Source organism: Nymphaea colorata, chromosome 3, assembly GCF_008831285.2.
Source record: "Nymphaea colorata isolate Beijing-Zhang1983 chromosome 3, ASM883128v2, whole genome shotgun sequence".
NCBI classification, from domain to species: Eukaryota; Viridiplantae; Streptophyta; class Magnoliopsida; order Nymphaeales; family Nymphaeaceae; genus Nymphaea; species Nymphaea colorata.
The window spans coordinates 5,899,422-5,922,417 of record NC_045140.1 but is presented as its reverse complement, the minus strand read 5'-3'; the positions used below and the strand labels follow the sequence as shown (position 1 = coordinate 5,922,417).

General features: G+C 39.2%; 3 protein-coding genes across 3 annotated transcripts; 2 read left to right on the top strand and 1 right to left on the bottom strand.

Moving 5' to 3' along the window:
* The first annotated feature begins 733 nt into the window (after positions 1–733).
* LOC116249557 (uncharacterized) lies at positions 734–8,134 on the top strand. The gene is made up of 5 exons (XM_031622683.2): positions 734–1,250; positions 1,636–1,839; positions 1,949–2,491; positions 4,800–6,386; positions 6,824–8,134. Exons 1-5 carry the CDS (start codon positions 1,220–1,222, stop codon positions 7,507–7,509), a joined length of 3,051 nt encoding a protein of 1,016 aa, XP_031478543.1. The 5' UTR covers positions 734–1,219; the 3' UTR covers positions 7,510–8,134.
* A 930-nt stretch (positions 8,135–9,064) lies between these two features.
* On the bottom strand, positions 9,065–16,267 carry LOC116249971 (protein PUTATIVE RECOMBINATION INITIATION DEFECT 1). The gene is made up of 10 exons (XM_050076594.1): positions 15,869–16,267; positions 15,132–15,244; positions 13,694–13,857; positions 13,318–13,620; positions 13,066–13,235; positions 12,105–12,898; positions 11,294–11,990; positions 10,903–11,202; positions 10,169–10,819; positions 9,065–9,289 (listed from the first exon to the last, which is right to left on the bottom strand). The coding sequence occupies exons 1-10, from the start codon at positions 16,265–16,267 to the stop codon at positions 9,065–9,067; spliced, it is 3,816 nt and encodes a 1,271-aa protein (XP_049932551.1).
* Positions 16,268–18,925: 2,658 nt separating this feature from the next.
* On the top strand, positions 18,926–22,483 carry LOC116249583 (40S ribosomal protein S8-like). Its single transcript, XM_031622718.2, has 5 exons — positions 18,926–19,064; positions 19,177–19,249; positions 19,341–19,674; positions 21,914–22,083; positions 22,162–22,483. Exons 1-5 carry the CDS (start codon positions 19,061–19,063, stop codon positions 22,247–22,249), a joined length of 669 nt encoding a protein of 222 aa, XP_031478578.1. The 5' UTR covers positions 18,926–19,060; the 3' UTR covers positions 22,250–22,483.
* Positions 22,484–22,996: the final 513 nt, after the last annotated feature.

Below are 22,996 nucleotides of genomic sequence, written 5' to 3'. Positions count from 1 at the left end.
AAGAGATCTCTCTTAATACTTGATCTCAAATCAGGATTCACCCTAAGTTTATTATGCATTACACGTACACAAAAAAAAGGTTAATTGCATTTTTGTGTATTACTCTCTTATTTTTAACCACGTTATTACCTTCTTACCTACAGTTTTAAAATTTCAAACAAACTTTAATTTAAAGCTTTTTTTGACAGTTTTATGAAAAGTACAGCCCTTACTAAAACAATTAAAAAGTGGGTTTCTTAAATTATGGGAAAAAGAACAAAAAAAATTATCAATTTGTTATTATACCATCTTAACAAAACAACGTAGCCTGAGCAGTGTTTGTTCAGATTCATTCCTTGCTATGAAACAAAAAAAAAACTCAAAAAACATTTGAAATTTGACAATAAAATAGCTTTTGAAAAGAGCAGAAAGAAAGGATTGAAAGGAGGAGAGCTTGGGATTCCTTTTTCTTGTCGATCCGATATAACCGGAAGAAAGCAAGTGGAGAATCACGATGGGTATCACGTATGCGGTTCCGGTGGGTCACCAAGTCCCACCCTGTGAGGAGAAAGATGACCCACCGCTGCGGTAGCCATTAATGCAGCGGTGTCGTCTCCTGCACTGGAGAAAAATAGGAACTGTAAGAAAAATATAAACGGTAGAGAGAGAGAGAGAGAGAGAGGAGGGCCTACCGTAGTCAAGAAAGTGGGACCCCGAGAGCCAGCGGACACATGGAAACTCAAAAACATACTCACTCTCTCTCCCTCTCTAAAATGTTAGCAGACACACTCCTCTCTCTCGCTACACTGAGCAGCTCGAGTTTTCAGGGAAGACAGTCTCGTTCTTTGTTCTGGTTTTGTCTGCAGTTCCCTCTCTTTCCCTTCTTTCTTCCTCTCTCTTTTTAACTCCTTTGTCGTAGAAGCATCTCTCTCTAAGAGAAGAAGAGAAGAAAGCTTGGTATCTGAAAGATCAGTTCACTTTCAGCTCACTAAATTCAACTGAAGCAAAGCCTTGCGAGGTGCATCATCCGTTAAAGAAAAAACTCCTCCATTGGTGTTCCCGACGCCTAGGGTTCTGTTTGGTGTCATGTGGAGAGCACACCAACTTCAGGGAACTTGACCATTCCCACACTTCTCTCTCTCTCTCTCTCTCTCTCTCTCTCTCTCTCTCAAAGGAAAAAGGGTGCTTCTGGAAGTTGGGGGGTTAGTGAGAATTGGCCTCTACTCTTCAGTGTTGCAAAATGCAGGAACAGAAACAGAAAGCAGCATCAGGTATATACTACCTTGCTTTTCTTGTTCAACTTTCTGCAACCCTTTACTTTCCATTCCTGTATACTATTTACACAGCAAACTTTGGTAACTTGGACAAACATCTTGTCCTTATGGATCTCTTTCTTGTCTTGTTAAGGACTCGAGTCTTTTCCATTTGGAAATGGGAAAGTGGGTGGTCGTAACTTGCGCCCCATGCTACTAATGAGTTCTTTTAGTGGAAATAGTGATGATGTTATCATTCTTTGTTCATTTGTTTTTGGTGGCATGGTGATAAAATGTGTGATTGGTCTTAATGTGTTCGGTGTTCGTTTTTTCCTGGCTTCAAGCCCAGTACTTACTTGGTAAAATCTCCCTTTGGGGAGTTAAATATATGTGCATTGTGCAGGAAATCAGAACAATGGAGTTTGCGTTTGTAACAAGTGCGGCTGGGTGTATCCAAACCCTCACCCCAGTGCCAAACACCGGCGGAATCATAAAAAACACTGTGGGAAGCTCGGGGACACAGAGACAGCCGGATCCCAAAAGCAAGATCGGCCGAGTTCGCCAGATTCTGAAGAAGATTTACCCGTTGAACGACATGGTTCTGCTGGTGCTGTTTTCTGCTCCTTCGCATGCAATTGAGACTAATTTGGAACTGGTGCTGGAGTTCTCACTGAAACGTTTCTTTTTCTTTTGCCACTTTTTATCTTCTTACACAGTTAAGCAACATGATGGTGCTCTTGAAGACGAAGTACCTGATGCAAGTCCGCACGAATCCTCGATTGTGGAAAATGCTGGAGAAGAAGCTGGAGAACCGTCTAGCAGATTTGAGGAGGAAGTGTTTGCTGATGCAGCTGCAGAATTCTCAGAGTCTCTCCCGAGTCCCAGGAGTGGATTTATTCAACTTATTGACAGTGACCAGTCTGATGTTGAGAGTGGCTCTGCAGCGGGGACTCTTCGTCGTGGACTTGAATCTGTGGCAGTAGAAAGAGGCATTGCTGCGAGCAGCGGTGAAGGGCAAACGGAACAGGAACCCGTGGTTTTATCTGATTCGGTTGAACTTTCTAGGCTGCAAACTAGTTTACACGAATCATTTGAAACTAAGAGACGTGAAGATTTTGTTGGTTTCATAGGGCATCCAAATGATGGAGATGCAGGGAACAGCTCTGGTGTCAGAAGTAATGGGATCGCTTGCATTCCAGAACAACATTTATCCAAGAATGAAGCCTTCGCCCCCATTGATAGCGCCGGTTTGGATAGCGGTATGTGTTTATTGATTTTCTAATGTCATCTTTTTTTAATTGTTCTTCATGTCTCCCAATCAAATTGATCCTGATGTACAAGATAAGAAGGCTTCATTATCTTCTTCTTTTTTTTTAACTTTTTTATTGCAATAACAGCCACCAAGTCATGTCTTCTAGTGCATGATGAGACTGCAAACCTGGGTATGTCACCACTTCACAGTACTTCTGAGAAGATGTTACCCATGTGCATATCACCTACGAGTAGGACCGTATTCAGAGGTATCTTGGTTCCTCTTGAGAAAAGAGAAAGATTTAGTCTCGCAGTAGGCAGCCTTTACAATGGTAGAATGTATCTATGAGTACACTAAAGATTGCCATTTGCTCTCATGAACAATTTGTTGTGATTAATTGTATAGTGATCTTTCATCATGAGAGCATCTAGACACACGATTGCCACTTTTACTTAAAGAGGAAATCTTTTAGTTTTTGTTTACCAATTGTTGGTTTGTTCCTTAAGCAATGGCTTTGAAGTTACAATGAATCTCATTTTTAATTTTGTACTTCTCGTGTTCTAGCTTTACTATTGTTGTCTCTTTCTCTTATGGCATAATACTAGCACAGACTGGTTTTTATAAAGTTTACATGAACACAATCAATTGATGATGCTGCAAAGGTGAGAAGGCACCTTAAATCAGTCACTAAAGTTTGAAAGTGTATTACTATATGTTGGGACTTTAAGAAATATAGCTTAGAAGCCTTTTTTAAATGTATCTTGCTGATATAACTTATTTGCTGCAGTCAATGTGTGCTGTACCAGATTTGCTTTCAAGTACTACTTATTAGCTTTTATAGGACAATGTTATACTTGTCGTTGTACAATCATCAACTGCCAATATATACACTGTTATCAGATTTGCAATTTATTTTATGTTCCTGCTATTCGTAGAACAAAAAAATTGAAGTTTGAATTAGACCTAATTTAACTCCACCAGTCCAACTCACTGAAGAGGTATTGTACTGACATAACAGTTTGGATCTTGAAATGGTTACAGAAGTCATTGATGTGAAGATGCACAAGAAAAGGCTTTGTTCTGTTTCTTTCTTCTACATAATAAATGCTCGATGCAGGCTCACAAAAAACGATCAGATTTGAACTTGCAAGCTATCATGAATAACATACTTTTTATTTACTCCGTAATGATATTCCCCAGTGTTATCCAGATTGGGGTTCTGCATAGCCATTTGTGCGCAAATTAGATCAAGTATTATGGAGGTGTATGCACAAAATCAAGTTCTGCTCGACCCATATTGGTCGATCAATTTGGGTACATGTTTGGTTGAGAGTGAACAGGTTGACACTTAAAGTGTGTCCATTTTGTGTCAAGATGGACCCCATAACCAAGCTGGTAAAAAATGGGTTTCAGACTATTTGGTGTTAGGAATTAACTGGGTCATGTCTTCATGGGTGCAAGTATGAAATGGTCAGGCTTGTGCACCTTTTCAGTACTATATTTGGATTGGATTTATTCAATAACCAATGTGATTGAAACTTCATGAAGAAGTACAGTTTTGAAAATATTGATGTTTGTATTTAAGTATGGGTGGCAACCTGGATCTAACTGTGGTCTGTTATAAATTGGTCAGTGTATTTAAGAGTGGGTGGCAACCTCGATCTAACTGTGGTCTGTTATAAATTGGTCAATTGTATCTATGCATGAATTGGTTGGCTCTCCTGGTAGGTTTCAGATATAAAATGCATTTGGAGGGGTTACTCGGATGAAAACACATATTCTAAAACTACTAACTTGGTCAGTTGTATCTATGCATGAATTGATTGGCTATCTTAGTAGGTTTCAGGTATAAAATGCATTTGGAGGGGTTACTTGGGTGAAAACACATTCTTTAAGACTACTTGTTTCTGGTAATTCAGGCCTACTATGAATTTGGGTAGACTACGATTTGGGTCTTAAGACTCCAAAGTGTAGGTAAGGTATGAACATGGTCGAGTTGGTAATTTCCTACTCAGAAGCTGATCCTTTTTCAAACACCTGATGGGTCCACTAAATTGTGCTTGGTGGGTTGCACTTCTTGATTAATATGCTTTCCTAAATAGGCATGAATGAAGTCTGCGTTGATCACCAAAGTTCAAAGTTCACTATTGTAAACTGCTGATTTTTCTCAGGGTTAAAGAAGGATATTGTTGTCACTAAATGCACATGCATTCAGGCATGAGTACAAGTATGATCATTCAAGATTTTTATATTTTAATGCTGTAAATAGAAATTTGCTAATTCTAATACTGGCTGACATTTGGCCTCATTTGCAGTCCATAATATGAACGTGAATATTCAAGACGATGCTATGGAGACACAGAACCATCAAATAATGGAAGCAGAAGCAGAACTTTCGCAGGGGAAGACTCTGTCTCCTGATCATGCATTTTATGTAACAAAGTGTGCCTTGGAAGCAAAAGGCAAGAATATACCACTTTTATCATTATCTGAAGCACCCGAGGTGCAACCTGATCATTCATCTGATAGTCATCTTGAGGTTTCAAGTGATCAAACTTGTGAGAAGATAAAAGGATGCAAAAAAAGTGAAGTCAGGATTGAATCGTATCAGGAGTATCAGAGCAAAATGAATGTGAACAAGGATCCTGCATGTCATGGTTGTGAGAAGAGCAACATGTTATGTCGTCTACATGCATCTGCTGAATTGGAAGCCTCTTTCAAGGATAATGTTGTCCATTCAGAAAGTCCTAGCTCCAAAACCTGCTCAGATACCATAGATGAATCCATGTCACAGTCATGCCCTCCTACCTCAAGATCTGCAACAGATGAATCTCATGCGACGGATCCTGTCTCCCAGGTTACCCAAGGTCTAGATAGAAGTGTGCCTGTGGAATCAGAAATTGAGAAAACTGGACATGAAAGTGGAAAGGGTGATGGAGCTAATGGTTCTCACTGTCATGGAAGCAAAGGCCGAGATTCATCATCTCCTCTAATGTCCACAGAGGAATCTCCAGGGAATTTCACTAGTATTAGTTCAGAAATTCCCAATCCTACAATAAAGGAAGAATTAGAAAGAAAAGCAGAATGTAATGCAAATCTTTCTCATGAAAACTCAGTTTTTAGAGACAAGGATGTGCCAACACCATTGGCAACCTTGAACCCTGGAAAGGCTTTAGAGGCTTCTGATGTTCATGAAGATCTTAATCTTGTGAAACAAAAAGCTTCTTTGAGCCATACTGGTACTGAAGCACCAGTACAGATGGATGGTTATACTCAATTTGTAGTTCCTTACTCAAATGGAACACATAGTGCAGGCAGTTCTCCTTTCAAAGAAACAGAAGATCTAATTCCTGAACAAGAAGGAAAAAACAGAGACTCTAATGACAAATATGGAAGCATAATACTTCATTTACAACCAAGCAGTGATGTTACCATCCAAAGTGAATCAATCTTCATTGGGAACAACATTGATATGGAACACAAGGAACATTCACCACCTGCTGCACTACCAGAAAATTCAGATTTCGAGATCCAAGAGAAGCTTCATAGGGAATCAAGGTCAGACCAGAACTGTCCGAATGAAATGCCAATGCAGGCTGATATAGAAGTTTCAGGCACAGTATTAGATAATTTTAATGATGACAAGTCATCTTCTGCATTCATTTCGAAATCTTGTGATCCAAGTGTTGTTGTACATCTTGCGGATGAGAATAGAGCACATGCTGTAAAACAATTGGTTGAAGTGAATTCTTCTGATGATTTGAAGGTAGAGCTTATACAGAGTGAAGAAAATTTGGTTGCCTTAAGTGAAGATCTTAAAACAACAACAGTGGGAAAAAGCGACTCATTAACTACAACCAACCAGACAAACAGTATGAAAGATCTTGGAGTTTTTGTGTCAGGTATTATCTTGTTATTTTATTTTATATGCAGGTTTTACTTCAATGCACAGCATAAAATTAGTCTGATTCAGTTCATGATATGTCTCTGGGATCTCTTTGAATGAAGGTTGTTGCAGCCTTCCTTTTCCTGTTTTCTCAACCATAGGTTATTAGGGCTTTCCTGTGGCTTGTGACTTTGTTTGGGTTGCATGGCATAGTAACACGAGTTCTAACCATTTTTTTCTTGAAAAAGGAAACAAAATTGAGGACATAGATATATGAAGCATTTGTTCTCGTATGTAGTAGTCATAAGCCAATGAAACATTGGCTTGAGGGAGATATGGTCTATTTTGCAGAGTGCATTGAAGAATGTTGACTTGCTTTCTGTGTGAATTTGGATGTCGTATGTACTTGTTTCTAGTTTACTTCTTCATAAATTGTTCTAAATAATGTTGCAGAACAAGCAAATTCTGCTGTTGAAGATGATATCTTACAAACATCAGAACATGGTAGTAAGGCAGAACGAAAAAACAAAATAGAAGAAAGTTCTTGCAATGATAATTCAAAGATGAGTGCTGTTTGTGAGCGTCATGAAAATGGAAATGGCACTGATATTTTTGTGCCACATTCTTTGGTGGCCATGGTGGAGCACAGCAGAGACCACACCAAGAATACCATCCCTTCTAATTCAACAGCAGAACAAGTTCTCCAAAATACAACCACCTCTATCTCTGATGTCGCAGGGTCTCATTTTCTTTCCACACTGGTAAATGACTCAGAAGGGCAGGCAAATGATGAGACCATTGATAAAGCAATGAGCTTGGAGAAAACTCGCACCCCTTTAAAAAGCCTTCTTGTTGAAAGCATGGAGGAAAATACAGATCCTGAGTGTCATAAAAGAACAACTATGAATCATCCTAAATCACCAAGTACTGCCACTGAAACTATGTCAGAGGTGAAAACTCCTGAATTGCCGCCATACAAAGTTTATCAATCACAAACCAAAGGAAATCCTACACCAACTTATGCTGCTAAGATACGGCTCAATTCTCCTGCATGGATCCTGGGCAACAGAAGAGAGAAACAGAAGAGCAGAGGAGTATATTCATGGATTGCATGTGTATGCTGCTCTTCCATGAATTGAAGTCAAATATTAGCCTTCTTCATGCCTAGCTTTTCTGCAGAAATGAAGGTCTACATATCAAGCCTCTCTCTCTCTCTCTCTCTCTCTCTCTCTCTCTCTTATACATTTTGGTGATTGTTTTGTTATGCTGTAGAAGCACGTTACTAATAAGTTCCAGAGAAGGTGTGCATTCTGCCTGCCAATGATAGTGATTTGATTCTGTGGAAAGTTTAGAGACAATAGTGGAAGTATGAATTTTTTTTTTTTTTGCCCTATTTCTTTGCGGAGCAGAACTCTGATAGTAAAATTATGTGGTTTGCATTGGGATAAGTATGGTGAGGCATATTTCAAACACCTCACAAAATCTGAAACCTGAAGAAACTGAAGTTGGGAAGCGATATTTCTCACAAGATATGCAGGTCTATGGGTTGGCAACTATATTACAGTTTTGAAGTCTGAGGTCTTGAGATTGAAATGTCTCTGATCGAGTACTACATAGTTGGGAAGTTGTGTGCTTGCTCTTTGTTCGGTCATGTGTTTACTTTTGTAGAGCAAGTTTGTTACTTTGTTAGTATATTAATCAAGGTGATGATCATATTACTGAGGTTTAGATTTAAGGAAAATAGATATGATTGCGTTGCTTTAATTATTGACAGATCCAAATTATCCACGTTATCAGTGCCTTGTCTATTGATAACAGTTATTATTTGCTTTTGTATTTTCTGCATGTTGGTTTCATAAAAGCAAGCATATTATCCACTTCATTATGTCTGTAGCAATGCCATTTGCATCACTGCCAACTGAAAATGGCTTTTGCTGTTGCTATCTACTGTCGGAGCATGCATCTTTCAATTGGTAAGTTGCAGAGCAAGTTGCATGATCTAAGGTGTTCCTGTAAATATATTAGCTCACAGCGAGGTTTCTTTTTCATGATTTTTGTCCACTAAAGGACCGACAGATCCTCATCATCTTGATGCATGTTGACATATTTAGGCAAATGTATGTTCGACCAATGCTTTCTGTTTTCTTCTTTTGGCATGAAAAGCAAGAGCAAGATGTTGTGTCGTGTAGAACTCAGAAGTAGGGATATAAGAAGTTAGGACAGGCTGTATGATCATAATCGAGATGCTTAATGTGATTGGTAGGGCCAAAGAAAGAGGATTTTGCAACTTTGGATGAGTGGGGGGGGGGGGGGGGGGGGGGGGAGGCCAAAGCTCCTTTCTTGTTCCCATCCCTTAGGGCTGCTTTCCGTGCCTCGGGGTGGTGTCCCTGTTATGTTATATCTTGTATATGGTGCCCTTTTTTGCAGCATAAAGAGTTGAAATTATGAGAGTTCACACCGTCCATTGCACCAACCCCCTCAGGGATACCTCTTTAGGCATGATAAGTATGGGGAAGAAAGCTTTTAAGGGCTCGTCAATGTCTCCTTCCAGTCTTGATGGTTTGGTCCTTCGGTTTCGATAATCCCCAAGAAAAGGAGAGGAACTCATTCTCGTCTACATAGCTACTCCTGAATTCGTTCATTTCTTTTCCTGGTTTTTGTACACCGTAAGCATTCATAATGCTAGGGGGATATTCAACTTATTTCATTATTCAGTTCTCGGATAAACCCTTCGATTTCTTCTAGCAACTTTTGATGTTGTGATAGATGACTATTGACTATGGTATTTGAAGCTAACATGAAACTCTGGAGAACTCTAGTTACATTGGGTGCATTTTCAAGAACATCAAGCACCTGCTCAAATTTTTCTTCAGCACATCTTTTTTTCTTTATCTCCAAGTAAACATGCTGCCTGCATGCCTGCAAGAACAATGAGGCAAGATCAATACCGAAAGTTCAACTTATTGTAGCTCATTGGTGATCGCTTCGGAACAGAAGAGTTATTTTCATATTCCTAACATGATCGATCCTGCTTCTTACTTCTAAATGTCAAGCACATCGTCCTTTAATCAATGGAAATACGCACTGATGCTGCCATCAGCTGTCGTATACCTGTTATGGTTCCAAATTAAAAGGACATCTAGATTGCGAGATCTATATTTCTTATCTCGAGAGTAATTTCCAGTTTGACACTCTTATTGAAAGCAAGAGGTTGTGCTTTCTTACCTAAAGTATAGTCACCTATGCACTAACGGTAGGGCCCTTTTTGTTTTGATCTGCAAAGGACCGGAACACATGGGACGAGGAGTCTGATGAACCAAGGTTTCTGTGTCCTAGAATTTTTGAGGTATAATATCTATGTTCTATCTAGGCCACTTACCCATATCAACAGGATTTTCTTCCTAATATCTGAATAAATTAATCTAGGTACTTTTGAGCCCAAAAGTTGCTAAAAGAGATCTATCTGACACAAGGTGATGTGTATGATCACCATTTAGAAAGCTATCAATATCCTGCTGATTGCAGCTACCTTGAGCAAAATTCATATTCCTTTTTGTTCTTGTTCCTTCTCTCTTATCCTGAGCTTTACATAATGAAAGAAATTCTAGTTTTAGGCTAGACAATTGAATAAAAAATGAGGGATAGAAGTTCTCTTGATAATGGATTAACAAATGCTGGGTAGCAGTTCTTTTAGGCAGGCGTACCTAAACTAAATGCAATAGGTGATAAATTAATGCATCGTGATGGTGCTCTCGTAGAATGCAGCTCAGATTGTGCTTCCATGGTTGAGAATCTTGCCTGAAACACATGGTGAAGACGGTTGATATGCTCCTGGTTCAGATATCCAGACCTTGCTAGTTCTCGAAACAACTGCACAATCTCAACACTTATATTAATGGAAGAGAGATTGTTGATTATAACTGAAATGCAAGCATTATCAAATACTGATTTTATCCACCTAGGCGTCGGTTCTGACTTAAGTAAAGCTGCCGCTATGTAAACAGCTGGTTTGTATTGATTGGTGAACGTCTTTGATGCCAAACTAGGGGTTCCCAATAATAGTGCTAGTTCCTCCATGATGACCCTGCACCATTTGTCCTTGTTAATCGCTTGTTTCTCATGCCAACCAAAATTTTCCCAACCTAGGATCATGGAAAGACATAGAGCACAGTTCATTGCTACTCTGATATCGCTGTAAAATACAAGCCCTTGCAGCAGAGCGATCAAAGATTGCAAGTATTCAACTGAGCATTTGATCTCATGGGGGTTGCTTCTCTTCTCCTCTGAAATCTTAATGAGCAATTCCAACAGATAGTGAGACGCCACAAGCTTCATTGAAGAAGAACCAAAGTGTATCAGCCTGCAGATATCTTGGCAATTTATGCATGGCAGTTTGAGTGCAGAGGTGGTGCTGATTGTCGGAAGGTAATCTTGCCATCTACAACTGTCCTGAAAATTGAGAGGCAGACTGAGAGAAGGAGACGGTTAGTAATTTAGTATAAAATGCTACTGCCTGGAACTCAACTCAAAGCTGGAGTGTTCATGACTAGCCTTCTTAAGGAGAAGTAACACATGAAAAGCACAAGGAGCGTAGTTTTCCCTGTACTAGTCTCTTCATCATGGTCCATTAAAGCAGGACCTCTCGAACAAGCGTGCTGTACAATTGCGTGCATCGAAGAAGCCAAGGTGGAATTAAAAATAATTGCTGTTGAAGCCTCCTTCAAAGCCTGGTTTTCCGAATGGTATAATATCAGACTAAGAATACTAATAATCAAGTGCCCTTCGTGGTTGCACTTGTTAATAGCTAGTGTAGGTGCCAAAAAGCTTATTAACTGCAGAAAAGGATGAAACATGTTAGTTCTAAGGAGAAGAGAGAACTTGTGAGAAACAAACAAGACATGTTTTACCAAGAAGTAAGATCACCTTGATTGTTATTGAAAGCCAGGCTGTTTGATCTGAAAGTAATTGAGGATTTGCAGGGCGCAGAAGATTGAAAAACAGAAGTGAACAGCTTAATAAGATCCTTGGTGAGAAATCAGCTGCATGGTACACATTGTGGATTGAATCACCAATTCCATTTAGAAGAAACTGGTTTGAAGCAAAGGGAAACATGTTAATGATTGCTGTCATGACATCAATTACTGCAGTAGCTTCATCTTCTTGGTTTAATTCCACCAGCCGCTTTACCAGAAAGACAAGCAATCTTGCCGCAGAATTATCTCCTGACTTTACCAGTTCTCCGATAATATGAACCTCCGACATCTCATCTATGCTCCCACGATCAATAGCATGTAATCTATTATATCGCCTGCATGAGTTCAGCAATTGCTGTGACAAGGGAATAGTAAGACCATCTTGCTGAAACAACCATGTAATAGCTGCTTTATGTATTCTAGGAAAAAACAAATCCCAGTTCGTTCTATTCATTAGCTGGAACAGGATCTTTTCTGCTTCAATGCAATAAGGAGTTTGATATTCATTTCCAGCAACTCTGGATAGACTATATAAATGTATCAACTGTGTCAATGTTAAAGAACCGGCCAACCCGTTTGAGATATTGAAACTATTAACGAGAAGATATTGCTCCAGAGAGGCCAAAATCTGTTTGTCGTCTGCAATTCTGTTGATGAGAAACTTAAACTCTTAGGAAATGCAAAATAGGAAGAAAAAGAAAAAAGTATGAGGGAAAAAAAAGGGACGAAAGTGTAACTAAGGCAAAAGGGTATCTTACTACCGCGCATTATATAAAGAGCTCATATATAGTATCAAAAAGGCTGCAGATTGAGAGCGAATCAAGCTAGAATCATTTGAGCTCTTCTGGCCAAGAAGAAATAGTAGATCCAAGGGATCCGATGGGAGATCGATGGCAGTTTCGGAAATAGATTTTCCATTCTCACATCCTAAAAGCCTCTCAGCAACCAACCCGAGCAACAAATAGACGCGCTCTTTGATCTGTACAGATGGATAGAGGCCCAAGCATCCAAATGCTAAATGAAACAAAGCTGATGTTGCTAATGAACCTGCAAACTTTACACTTTGGTTATCATGTTGTTGAAGCACCAAATGAAATATCTCCAATATTCCCACCACTATGTCCTGCTCTTCGACTTCCTCTACGAACCTTTGTAGACTAGGTAAGATGTGGTTTTCACATAATTCTAGAAGACCCTCTCTCATCTCCATCACGTCTGGATCAGCTTCATGATTTTTTAGCCAATATGAATACGATTCCTTGACAAAGTGCAGAGCATATAGAAGTTGATCGTCACTCCTCGAAGGCAGATTTAGTGAAGATAAGACTGCATGCCTCAGTGCCTCCACTACCAATGCTGGCAAATTTGGTATCCCGCGAGAAGACGATGCTTCTAGAAGGAGCCCGAAGGTAGAGCACAATGTACAGAAGGTTTCTCGTAGCATGCCCATTTGGCCATTGCTGTGCCTCTTGAACATTCCTGTCGCGATAGTAGACAGTTCTTCTACTTGAGATCTTGATACAACTCCAGGAGAGTTGGATATGGCCGTAAGCACCTGAAATTCGAAGACATCATCATCATGGTGCTCTCGACCCTTAGGCTAACGGTATATAACTATCGATTGGGCAAGACAATGCGAGGACGAGAAAAGGAGCTTTCGGAGTTGTCCTTTTTTTTTTTTTCTATAAACATATTAACGAGCAGCAAGATATTTACGGTTACCAGTCTCAATACTTGAGATTGAGCAGGATGGAAGGGAATTTCCGCGACGTATCGAAGGACTCGAACTAGTGTGGTGAATCCCATAGCAAGCCTCTGTCTGAATGCTTGTTCAGCCGTTGCCAAAAGACCAAGAACTCGAACGCAGGCTTGAAGAAGAGGATCATTATCCGCTTTTACCATTTTAAGCTACAAGTCAATAAGCAACGCATACCGCTATAGCAAACCAGTAACCGGATTCAAGGCTCAACTCACCTGCCAACCTGAGAATCTCAAACACGTAGTCGGCGACGTCTTTTTCAAGCAGGGCGCCTATCTGTCTGGAAAAATCAATTGCTGGTGAGAGAGAATGGAATATCAGATCTAGGGTTCGTATTTGAACTTGGGTATCGGAAGAAAGCAATGGGCCTTTGACAGCGTCGGCGAACAACGAGAGGAGGGAGCTCTCTGCTGAGCACTCAGCCTGCGTGAAGTTGTCAGACTTCTCGTTGTTGCTCATTTTGTCATCATCAAACGAATCCTTGAAGTGTCCCTTGCGAGCCAGTACCGTAAGCAGAGCTGGATACGAATCATGAAGAGTTAGGCTCAAGAAAGAAATCCATTTAGAAGAAGGCTCAGAAGGGATGAACACCTAAGGAGTTAATCCTGACTACGTCATTCTGTGTTTTGAGAAGGGCTTCCACAGCTAAATACAACAGTCTGGGGCAGAAACGGAAGAAAAGCTCATCATCATCTGCATAGTGTGGGATTGAAAGCTTATAAAGAACAAACAAGATCTCTCCACGTATCTCCTCACTGCGGTCATACAAAGAACAGAGGGTTACCTCAACTGGAGATATTAACATAATTGACGAATACGATAGCTGAACATCCTATTGGTGGAAAGATTATATGCGCATAACTCGTTCTTGGCTGTTGTTCAATTTTTTGTCATGCTAACATAGCTTGATGGACTGCATCTTCACGTCTGTTTTATGCTTATTATTGAATTTGTTTGAACTCTATGTGAGTCATGTGAAGATATAGAAGTTTATATATATATATATATATATATATATATATATATATATATATATATATATATATATATATATATATATATATATATGCTAATTTTTTTTTCCAGCTAAGCTAAGAAACTCACAAGGTAAATTAATGTACATGAAAATGTGATCTATGACTGCCAGTAACAAGTAGATAGAAAATCCAAGCTTCAACATAGAAAACTCACAGGCATGCATGAGTAAATAGTCAAGGAAACTTGCCCGTAAAATATATTTTGTAAACCTGACTACCTGAGCGCGAATAAATCCATATGACCTAAGTGTTACTGTTTTTAAGAATTGAAGAGATAGCTTGGTTGAGGTAATGTTTATCTGCAAAACTAATTCAGGTCGAAGTTTTAAGAGAACGCTTGAGATTGCTATGGTTTTTCAATTACGCATTTGGCTACACTTGTATATTTACTGGTTTCTAGTTTCTAAATAATAATATACTGTACATTTTTATGAAAGTTAAAAAACAGTTTCAGAATAAATCAGGGCTACACAGATCATTCAACTTACCTTTATTCAAGCCCACTTCCTGAATTTTTGAAAAATAGTGCAGCTCAGAAGTCCATTCTAACGAAGTTATAATAAATTTTAGAAAGGCAAAATGAGCGGACAAGGTGATCTGCAAATCACATACGATGTTCTTGCATATTTGTGGATTTATATAACCGTTCCCCAAGTCAGTGTTAGAACCCATATCAATAAAGATGCAATCCCAATGTCATTTGTTTTACGTTGTCCTTGTCAGTGTTCTCTTCGATAGAGAAGCATGCTTTCATTAGATCGTGAAAATTTTTCATTATTTTTCACGACTATTGATTTGAAATGCTATAATTTCCTGTATGCTTATATGGACAATTCAGGTGGTGAAATTTATCAGATCAACCATAAAAATCACGCCTATGATTAAATCTTACTGAAACAAAGTATTGTAATGTCAGGAATAGTTTATAAATAAGTTTAAGACTTGTTTGGATATTAAATCCAAAGCTATTTTCCGGTGTACTTCTAACCCACCTCGGCAGATGAAGGCCAACAACAAGGTTCGATACGAGAGCCTCCTTGACTTTGATGCAGTTAGAGGGATTTTCGTCGGCGTGGCGATCCAGAAGCATTCCAAAGCAATGAAGCTGCGGATTCTCGTAAAGAAACGAATGTAAAATCATGAGAGACGTGTTTCTTATGATACTAAAATTCCAAATAGCAAATTAATCTCGAAAAAAGGTGAAATTGACGAAACTACTGAAAGCTTCACATTGTTGAACATTGAATTAGCGGATTACACGAGGCTGGAACATACAACCAATCCAATTGCTCGTGGCATTGCATCGTTAAGACAGGCCGGGGAAAGGAACAATAGCTTCAAGGATATACGTCTATAAGTAAATCCGGCGGCCACTAGAATCCTTCCCAATTTTCACATTGAAATATTCAAAAGGAAGGGAAAAAACGTTTCTGAGTAACTAATCTGCTTAACTATTCGTTTGTCGTCAGCGAATAGACAAACAGAGTGAAAAATAGAAGTCGAAGAAAATTTTCTAGAAATAATTCATAATTTACTAGTCATCAAGCAGAAGAAGAAGATGAACTGCACTCTACAAGTCATTCATAATTTTGAAGATCTTGAAAGTGAAAATGAAATCCACAACGAAAGTAGGAAAAATCACCAGCCTTACCGTGTGAATATATGGCAACAAGATCTCGAAAGTGAAAACGAAATCCACAAGGAAAGTAGGAAAAATCACCAGCCTTACCGTGAATATATGGCAACGGCCCAAACCTAACTCGCCAGAACTCAGCCGGTCGGCGATTCTCGCGATAAAATCACGAGCGACAGCTCCATCGACCGCGGAGAGATCGGCGATCAGCTCGATCGTCTGCCGACCGATCTCCTCATCGGATCGGAAGGAGAGAGAGTCGACAAGCGGGGCGACGAGGAAATGAGCGTGGAACTGGCGCAGGGCGTGCAGGAAGAGGGGGTCGCCGAGGGCTTGGGCAATCTGGGAGATAGCGTAAGAGACGTGGACGGAAGGAGAGTTGGGGCAGGAGATGAGGTTGCAGAAACAAACCAGGCAGATGCTCCCTCCTTCGGACGTCTTTACGGCCAGGGAGGGGCGATGACCCCTGCTGCACGCGCTCCCTTCTTCCCCCATGACCACCTAAGTGACCTTTGGCGCGCTATCACGATACAGGCGGGAACGACGCCTTGCTTTAAACAGAACGGAAGGCCAAAAGAATGGAGCGAGCCAAATGACCATTTTGCACATTAGAATAACGTTTACTTAATTAATAGAACATGTATAAGCAAATAGGTAAATAGCAAATAGCCACCTACCTCACTTTTTGTTTCGAATTCTTCGGCCGCTGCTCAACTTTTTCTACTAATTTTGTACACGCAGCTTCTCAATTAAATAAAACTAAGATACAAGAGTAAGTTCAAAAAAATTGTCTCTCTAAACTGCAATCTCTTAAAAAAACAAAAATTCCACAAAAACAAAGAAAGCAGAATCCTCCAACCATCACAGTGCAGTGCCACCTCTATTAAATGGCATAGTTTTTTATGTCTTGTTGATGAGTCAAGCCCATATAGTGTGGATTCAAACACTTGCAAGTAAGCGTGGACGCGGGCCGGGCCACCGGCAGGAACCTGATACCTGGCCCGGTAGGAGCCTAGGTTCGAGCCAAAAAAACACAGCCCGAATCTACTCGACGGGGCTTGATCCAGCCCAAATTATTTTTAAATTTATTTTGTTATTATTAATAATATATATTTTATTATTAAAAATATAATAATTATACATATTAATAAAATATGTATTAAAAACTATTATCGGTCCACCCAAGCCAGCCTGATAATATTTTGGGCAGGTCCGGTGTCCTTTTTTCTAGGCTTGAACCTGATTCTGGCCAGGTACCAGCTACTCGCCGGTGGCTCGGGCTGGTGCCCAGGCTTATCCATCCCCTTCAACATCTAAGTTCCAAAATCTACGTAGCAGTTGCACAAAAGCCAGTCTTTCTAGTAACCAAAATCCACCTAAATACCTTACTTTTTTTGCCACAATAAAACATTGTTGTTAATTTTCTCAAGTAATTGTTTCTTACTTTTTTGTTCAAAAAAAAAAATAATGTCAATGAGTCATACATGCAAGTCAATTACAAAGCCTTTTAAAGGATGGAGCATAGCTCATAGACTGATGGGTCAGTAAAAGTCCGATCATGATTTTTAAAGGTTTTACTATTATATACTACAAATGATAGCAAACACTACTCTCAAACTAAAGGGAATAATCATATGTTCAGTCAGACCCCAAAACAACCTTAAATCCTCACACTACAACAAATAGGGACCCTTGGCCTATTTGGGATATCATTTCCAAATAACATAGATGTTTTGAGAATTCTAACAAAATTCCACCCAATGTATAACGACCATGTGTGTAATAAACACATTGACGACCACAAAAAACAAGAAATTAATGTTCTTTCTTCCAGGTGAATTATTAAGGTTTGAATGGGACGTGGAAAGCCGGTAATGCTTGAGATGAAACTTTCCTATATTATAACTATTTGAGGACTTTTCTGTGATGTTCTTTATTTTATTACTTTTTAATCATCACTAATAAATATTTTATAACCAAACAAGTTGCAATTGTTAAATTATTTTGACCATTCTATAGATTTAATGTTCTACCAAATATGATTTGAATCGTGCAATGGCTCTTACTCACTATTCAAAGATTCCAGAAAATTCAGAATTTTTACTTGCTTGAATCCTGAAAAGTATTCTACCGGCTAGTTCTCCTCACTCGTCTAGTACTCAAGCCCTATACTTCTCGATTACATTTTGTACAATATTGTATACATGCCATGTTCCATTAGCACTCTAGTTGTTCCCTGAAATATCAACACAGCTCTAGACCATAAGAAAAGGAAACAAAGAGGAGAGACTTTGGGGTTCACTGAAAAATTGGACTAGATAAACTTTGTTTTATACAACCTCATCAATGAGAACAAATATTTATGTCAATTTGAGAAGAGCTGTTACATTTGATACTATAGTCACAAATAATATTCCAAAGTTTTAAATGGCAAAGTCTTTATCCAGTATAATACAATGAACTTGAAAAAAACAGAAAAAATATGATATTTTTTTTTTAAATTTAAAAAACTAAAAATAAAAGAAAAATAAAATAAGTGAGAAACTAATAACACAACTATCAACTATCAAAGGATAAGTAAATTTACAGCAAAGAAAAAGATTGTTTGGCATTAAACAATGAAAAAAGTAAAAAAAAGAATGCATTAAAAAATATTAAGAACACGGTCTTTTGGTTTTTAATGTTTTTTCCAAAAAAACTCATTTTTTAAAGTTTTAAACAACAATTTAATTTATAATTTTTTTTGAAAAAAACACGTTTTTTGTGAGTATTAATTGATACTAAACACTATCTTTAACACTTTGAGATGATTCACATCCAAAAACATTTGTTTTTGAAGGAGGCCGTTATGATATGGATATCACTTTTTCTACCAGGTCAATTCGAATCCAGATTCTATCGAATATTTATTTAAAACAAAATCCAAATCAAACAACCTGTTATTTCTAATTTGAATTCGATCTGATTTTTTAATTTCGTAATGTGATGGTAATTTAGTGTGTTTGTGTTCATGTCTGACATAACATAAAGAGTTCGATCAGATACTCCATCCGAATCCGATTCATTGAGAAACGAGAGGGATTTGGTTCATGTGGAGCGAGACGGGACAGGATTCGTTAACATCTCCAACTAGATTTGGATCTGCCAACCCGCCCAAATCCAATATTACTGCTCCGTCTAGGGTTTTAAGGTAGCCACGAGCCCTGCCTCCTCTCCTTCTCTCTCACACATTCTCCCCGGAGGCGTGGCAGCGCAAGTGCAGAGAAGGGGTTCGTTCTCTTCGCCAAGATGGGTAAGAAACTCTAAAACCTAGCCCTAGTTGTCAAGATCTGCAGACTGTACGCCCTCCATTGATCGTCCGGTGGACCTCTTCCTTTCTTGATGATGGCGTTCGCTTCCTGCAGGTATCTCTCGGGACTCCATGCACAAGAGGCGCGCCACCGGAGGGAAGAAGAAGGCGTGGAGGAAGAAGAGAAAGTAAGCTGAATCCGTCTTCTCTGGCTTTGTTTGTGGGGGGTTTTCTTCTGCTAAACGATGAGGGGGCCTGGATTTTGTTTTTTCCGTATAGGTATGAGCTCGGGAGGCAGCCGGCAATGACGAAGCTGTCCAGCAACAAGACGGTGCGGAGGGTTAGGGTTCGTGGCGGGAACGTGAAGTGGAGGGCTCTGCGACTTGATTCCGGAAATTACTCGTGGGGAAGCGAGGCCATCACCCGTAAGACCCGTGTCCTCGAGGTCGTCTACAATGCGTCCAACAACGAGCTCGTGCGGACGCAGACTCTCGTGAAGAGCGCGATCGTCCAGGTCGACGCGGCGCCGTTCAAGGCGTGGTACACCCAGCATTACGGTATCGAGATCGGCCGCAAGAAAAAGGCCGCCCCGGCCGCCAAGAAGGAGGGGGAGGTCAGTTTCACAATGTTATTCGTTTTTCACCTTTTTTTCTGTGCTTTTATTATTGAACTTCTTTGATGTGTACCAGTATGTTGTGGAATTCATTTTTGTTGTGTCGAATGTCTAAATGTTGCTGATTTTGTTTCTTATTGAAATTCTTGTATGCTATGGCTGGATGATAAAATGGTGGTGATGCTGATCCTGTGCGTCTTTTTTCATCTCATTCTTTTAAGATTGCTTCTCTTCTGAGAGCCTTAACCTTTTGCATCGCTTTTTCCCTTTGTAACTTTTCGTTATATTGTTTGATGTTTACTATATTATAGTGAGCTTGACTTTTCACTCATTTCTTCTTAATGTTTGTCCCGGACTAGTGCTTCAAACTTGTTATTATGGCATTAAAAGCTTGTCCTTGTGTCTGGTCGAAGAGTGTATGGGGATTAAGTTGTTAGCTTGTGTATTCTGTTGTATTGTGTTTTGGCGTTGATGCACGATGGGGTTCCCTTTGAACTGTGGTCCACTCAGTGGTGCCGTTAACATTAGAGTTCACACTATTCTTCTAAAATGTAGCTGTCCTTGTAGGCTGGTAGAGAATAGGTGTGACTGAATGCAGAACTGAAAGCATGGTCAGACTGAATATTTCGTGCGCTTTTAAAGAACTTCTTATTGGGGAGATTGGTATTGTTGCACGATATCTGAAACCTGAAAAGTTGGCTAGTCCTTCACTTGATAACTTACTATATGTCAAGAATCTTTCTGAAATATATCCTGGGTCCTGGTGTGATCATGGTTTTTTGACTCCATTAAACAAATGTCAGCATTTTTTTTTCTCCGGATTCTTGAATTTTATAGCAATTATTATATAAGTGTAGTATATGCAGGAGAAGTATGTTTCAACTTTCAACATGCCATTTGGAAAATTTTATGCCTTGATTGGGAATTTCACATGGACAAAGTTCCTTCTTTTTTTTGTATTATTTATATTTTCTCTTTGTTTTGGTATTTATGTTTTAATCTTTGGACATTTTTGAGGAAGCTGTATTTTTAAATTTGGTTAAATGTTCTCTTGCTGATATTTCCTTGAAGATAACATCTTTGTATCTATTGTTTCTCGAAACATTGACTTGATTGACTGCAACTGTGTGCACCTGAACCTTCAAAATTGTATTTGAGAGGACTGCTGAAGTGTTCTTAATTGGGTTCTTGATTATTGGAAAAAAAACTCTTTTCTCAAATTGTCTGCTAGAATACCTTAAATGGGAATGTGCCTTATGATTCTATGATCATTAAGAGTTAGTAGCACTCTCGTAGTGGTTATTTTATTTCCCTGTAATGGTGAGTCCAAGGACAAAGTCGATACCCATATTTTGGAGTGTTATATGGAAGTCGATGTATGTTTTGTGCATTGCAGCTTTTTTTCCTTTTTTTTATTTACTTACTCCAAAAATACAAGTGGTAATTTTTTAAAATGTAAAATATAATGCACGTCTATGTAATTCAACAAGAATTTTAAGAAAGAGCTCAATGTGCATGGTTGCTGTGTGTGCGGCTTGAAAGTCACTTAGCTTGATGGCATCATGGCATATTTTGTACAATATGTACTAAACATGGTATTTGTCTAGGCATTATTGTGTTGAAGCCCTAGCCTAGGATGCCATGCCTCCCTGCCTCGGGTTTGTTAGGGATTGCATTTGTTCAGCTGGTCATTCTGCGCATCTAGTGAATCTGTTGTTTGGATTTGTATCTGTAGATGATAGTTGTATGGAGCAAGTACCTCATTGTTGCATAGTGTGAGCTGATGAACCTCTCCATGTCTTCTCCATGCTATATTTTTGCTTTTACCTTGTTCAAATGTAGTCTAAAATGGCTTATTAGTATATGGAAGTTTGTTTGTTTGCTTCCATAAGAACCTCAATCTAACCACTTCTAGAAATATTTGATTGCAGCATTTATATCTTTAAACTCAGTGATGGATAAGTGCATGGACATTTTTCCATTTTGTCAGAACATGTCCGGTGGGGGGATGGTAACAGTAGATTGATTCACAATATGTATTGGGCATTCATTATGTGAAGCCCTGTTACCATTTTTATTGCAACTGATGTTCAGATAGTTTTTCCGTTCCTTTAATGTTTCACCTGCATGCACATGTCTTTCAGAACTGACATCTAAGTTCTTGGTATTCAGTCTTTTGATTTTTGTTAGTTCTAAGCATCTTATCATGACGTTTCTGTTTAACTTGGAATGCATGCAGGATGGCGAGAATGCCGCACAGGAAGCTAAGAAAAGCAATCATGTGATCAGAAAACAGGAAAAGCGAGCTGAGGGCCATAAACTTGATCCTCATATTGAAGAACAGTTCAGCGGAGGAAGATTGTTGGCTTGCATCGCATCCCGCCCTGGTCAATGTGGACGAGCTGATGGGTAAGTTCTCTTCTGCATACAAAGCTATCTATAATCATCTATCCCTTTTTTTATTGATCAGTGGAGCTTCGGCAACAGGTACATTCTTGAGGGCAAGGAGCTAGAATTTTACATGAAGAAGATCCAAAGGAAGAAGGGCAAAGGTGGAGCTGGTGCTTCTGCTTAAGCAACTGCTCCTTCCCGAGATTTTGTGTCCCTCTAGGTTTTGCTCTTTCCTCCAGGTTAGATGCATAGTGTTTTTGAGGCGGTAACTTGAAACATTGAAGTTGTTGATTCTATGATATTTAATAGGATTTTGTGAGAGATCGAGAACGTCACTTTCTATGGACAAATTTTGTACGCTCCTAAATTCATTTGCTATCATTTAGTTTATGAAACAATTTTTTGTTGATCTTTCCAATATAGCTTCCGCCTAATCTGCCTTCTTTAATCGCCTACCTGTTGGTCGTTGAACTGGCGCAGACCTAAATTTTGGATTATGGTTCAGTTGGAGGGTGGTCTAATATAGTTCTTTAGTACGGTCGATTATTTTGAGTGAGCAATGAAGGGAGCTAGGTGAAACACAGATGTGGGCCATATGGCGCTTCGCTTCATGTTCATCACAAAAACAGTTGATAATGCAACTCTCTTCTCAATACGATATTCCAACAAGAAGCCCAGTATCGGCGACAAAATGCTTTGGTTGGATTTAATCGTTCTTTGAACAGGAGCAAGAGGGATAGCCAAGCTTTAATTCTTGGTATGACAAGATGAGGGGTTCCCAAACTTCTCGCATGGCTTGCAGTTTCATCAAAGACTTTCCAGCCACTTTACCTATTCTAAAATCAGAACATTGTATTTTTTAAACATGCATTTGAAAACACTATATCCTTGTTTTAGAAAATAATTCAGGCAGGCATTTGTGTGCATCCTA

Excerpts from the sequence above, each read along its gene's own strand:
- LOC116249557 (XM_031622683.2), top strand. The coding sequence starts at position 1,220 with ATGCAGGAACAGAAACAGAAAGCAGCATCAG. Across the intron at positions 1,840-1,948 it reads TGAACGACATGGTTCTGCTG|TTAAGCAACATGATGGTGCT; the intron begins GTGCTGTTTTCT and ends CTTCTTACACAG. Across the intron at positions 6,387-6,823 it reads TCTTGGAGTTTTTGTGTCAG|AACAAGCAAATTCTGCTGTT; the intron begins GTATTATCTTGT and ends ATAATGTTGCAG.
- LOC116249583 (XM_031622718.2), top strand. Across the intron at positions 19,675-21,913 it reads CCGCCAAGAAGGAGGGGGAG|GATGGCGAGAATGCCGCACA; the intron begins GTCAGTTTCACA and ends GAATGCATGCAG. Across the intron at positions 22,084-22,161 it reads CAATGTGGACGAGCTGATGG|GTACATTCTTGAGGGCAAGG; the intron begins GTAAGTTCTCTT and ends CTTCGGCAACAG.
- LOC116249971 (XM_050076594.1), bottom strand. The coding sequence starts at position 16,267 with ATGGGGGAAGAAGGGAGCGCGTGCAGCAGGGGTCATCGCCCCTCCCTG. Across the intron at positions 11,991-12,104 it reads AGCTCTTTATATAATGCGCG|AATTGCAGACGACAAACAGA; the intron begins GTAGTAAGATAC and ends TCTCATCAACAG. Across the intron at positions 11,203-11,293 it reads GGCTTTCAATAACAATCAAG|TTAATAAGCTTTTTGGCACC; the intron begins GTGATCTTACTT and ends CCTTTTCTGCAG.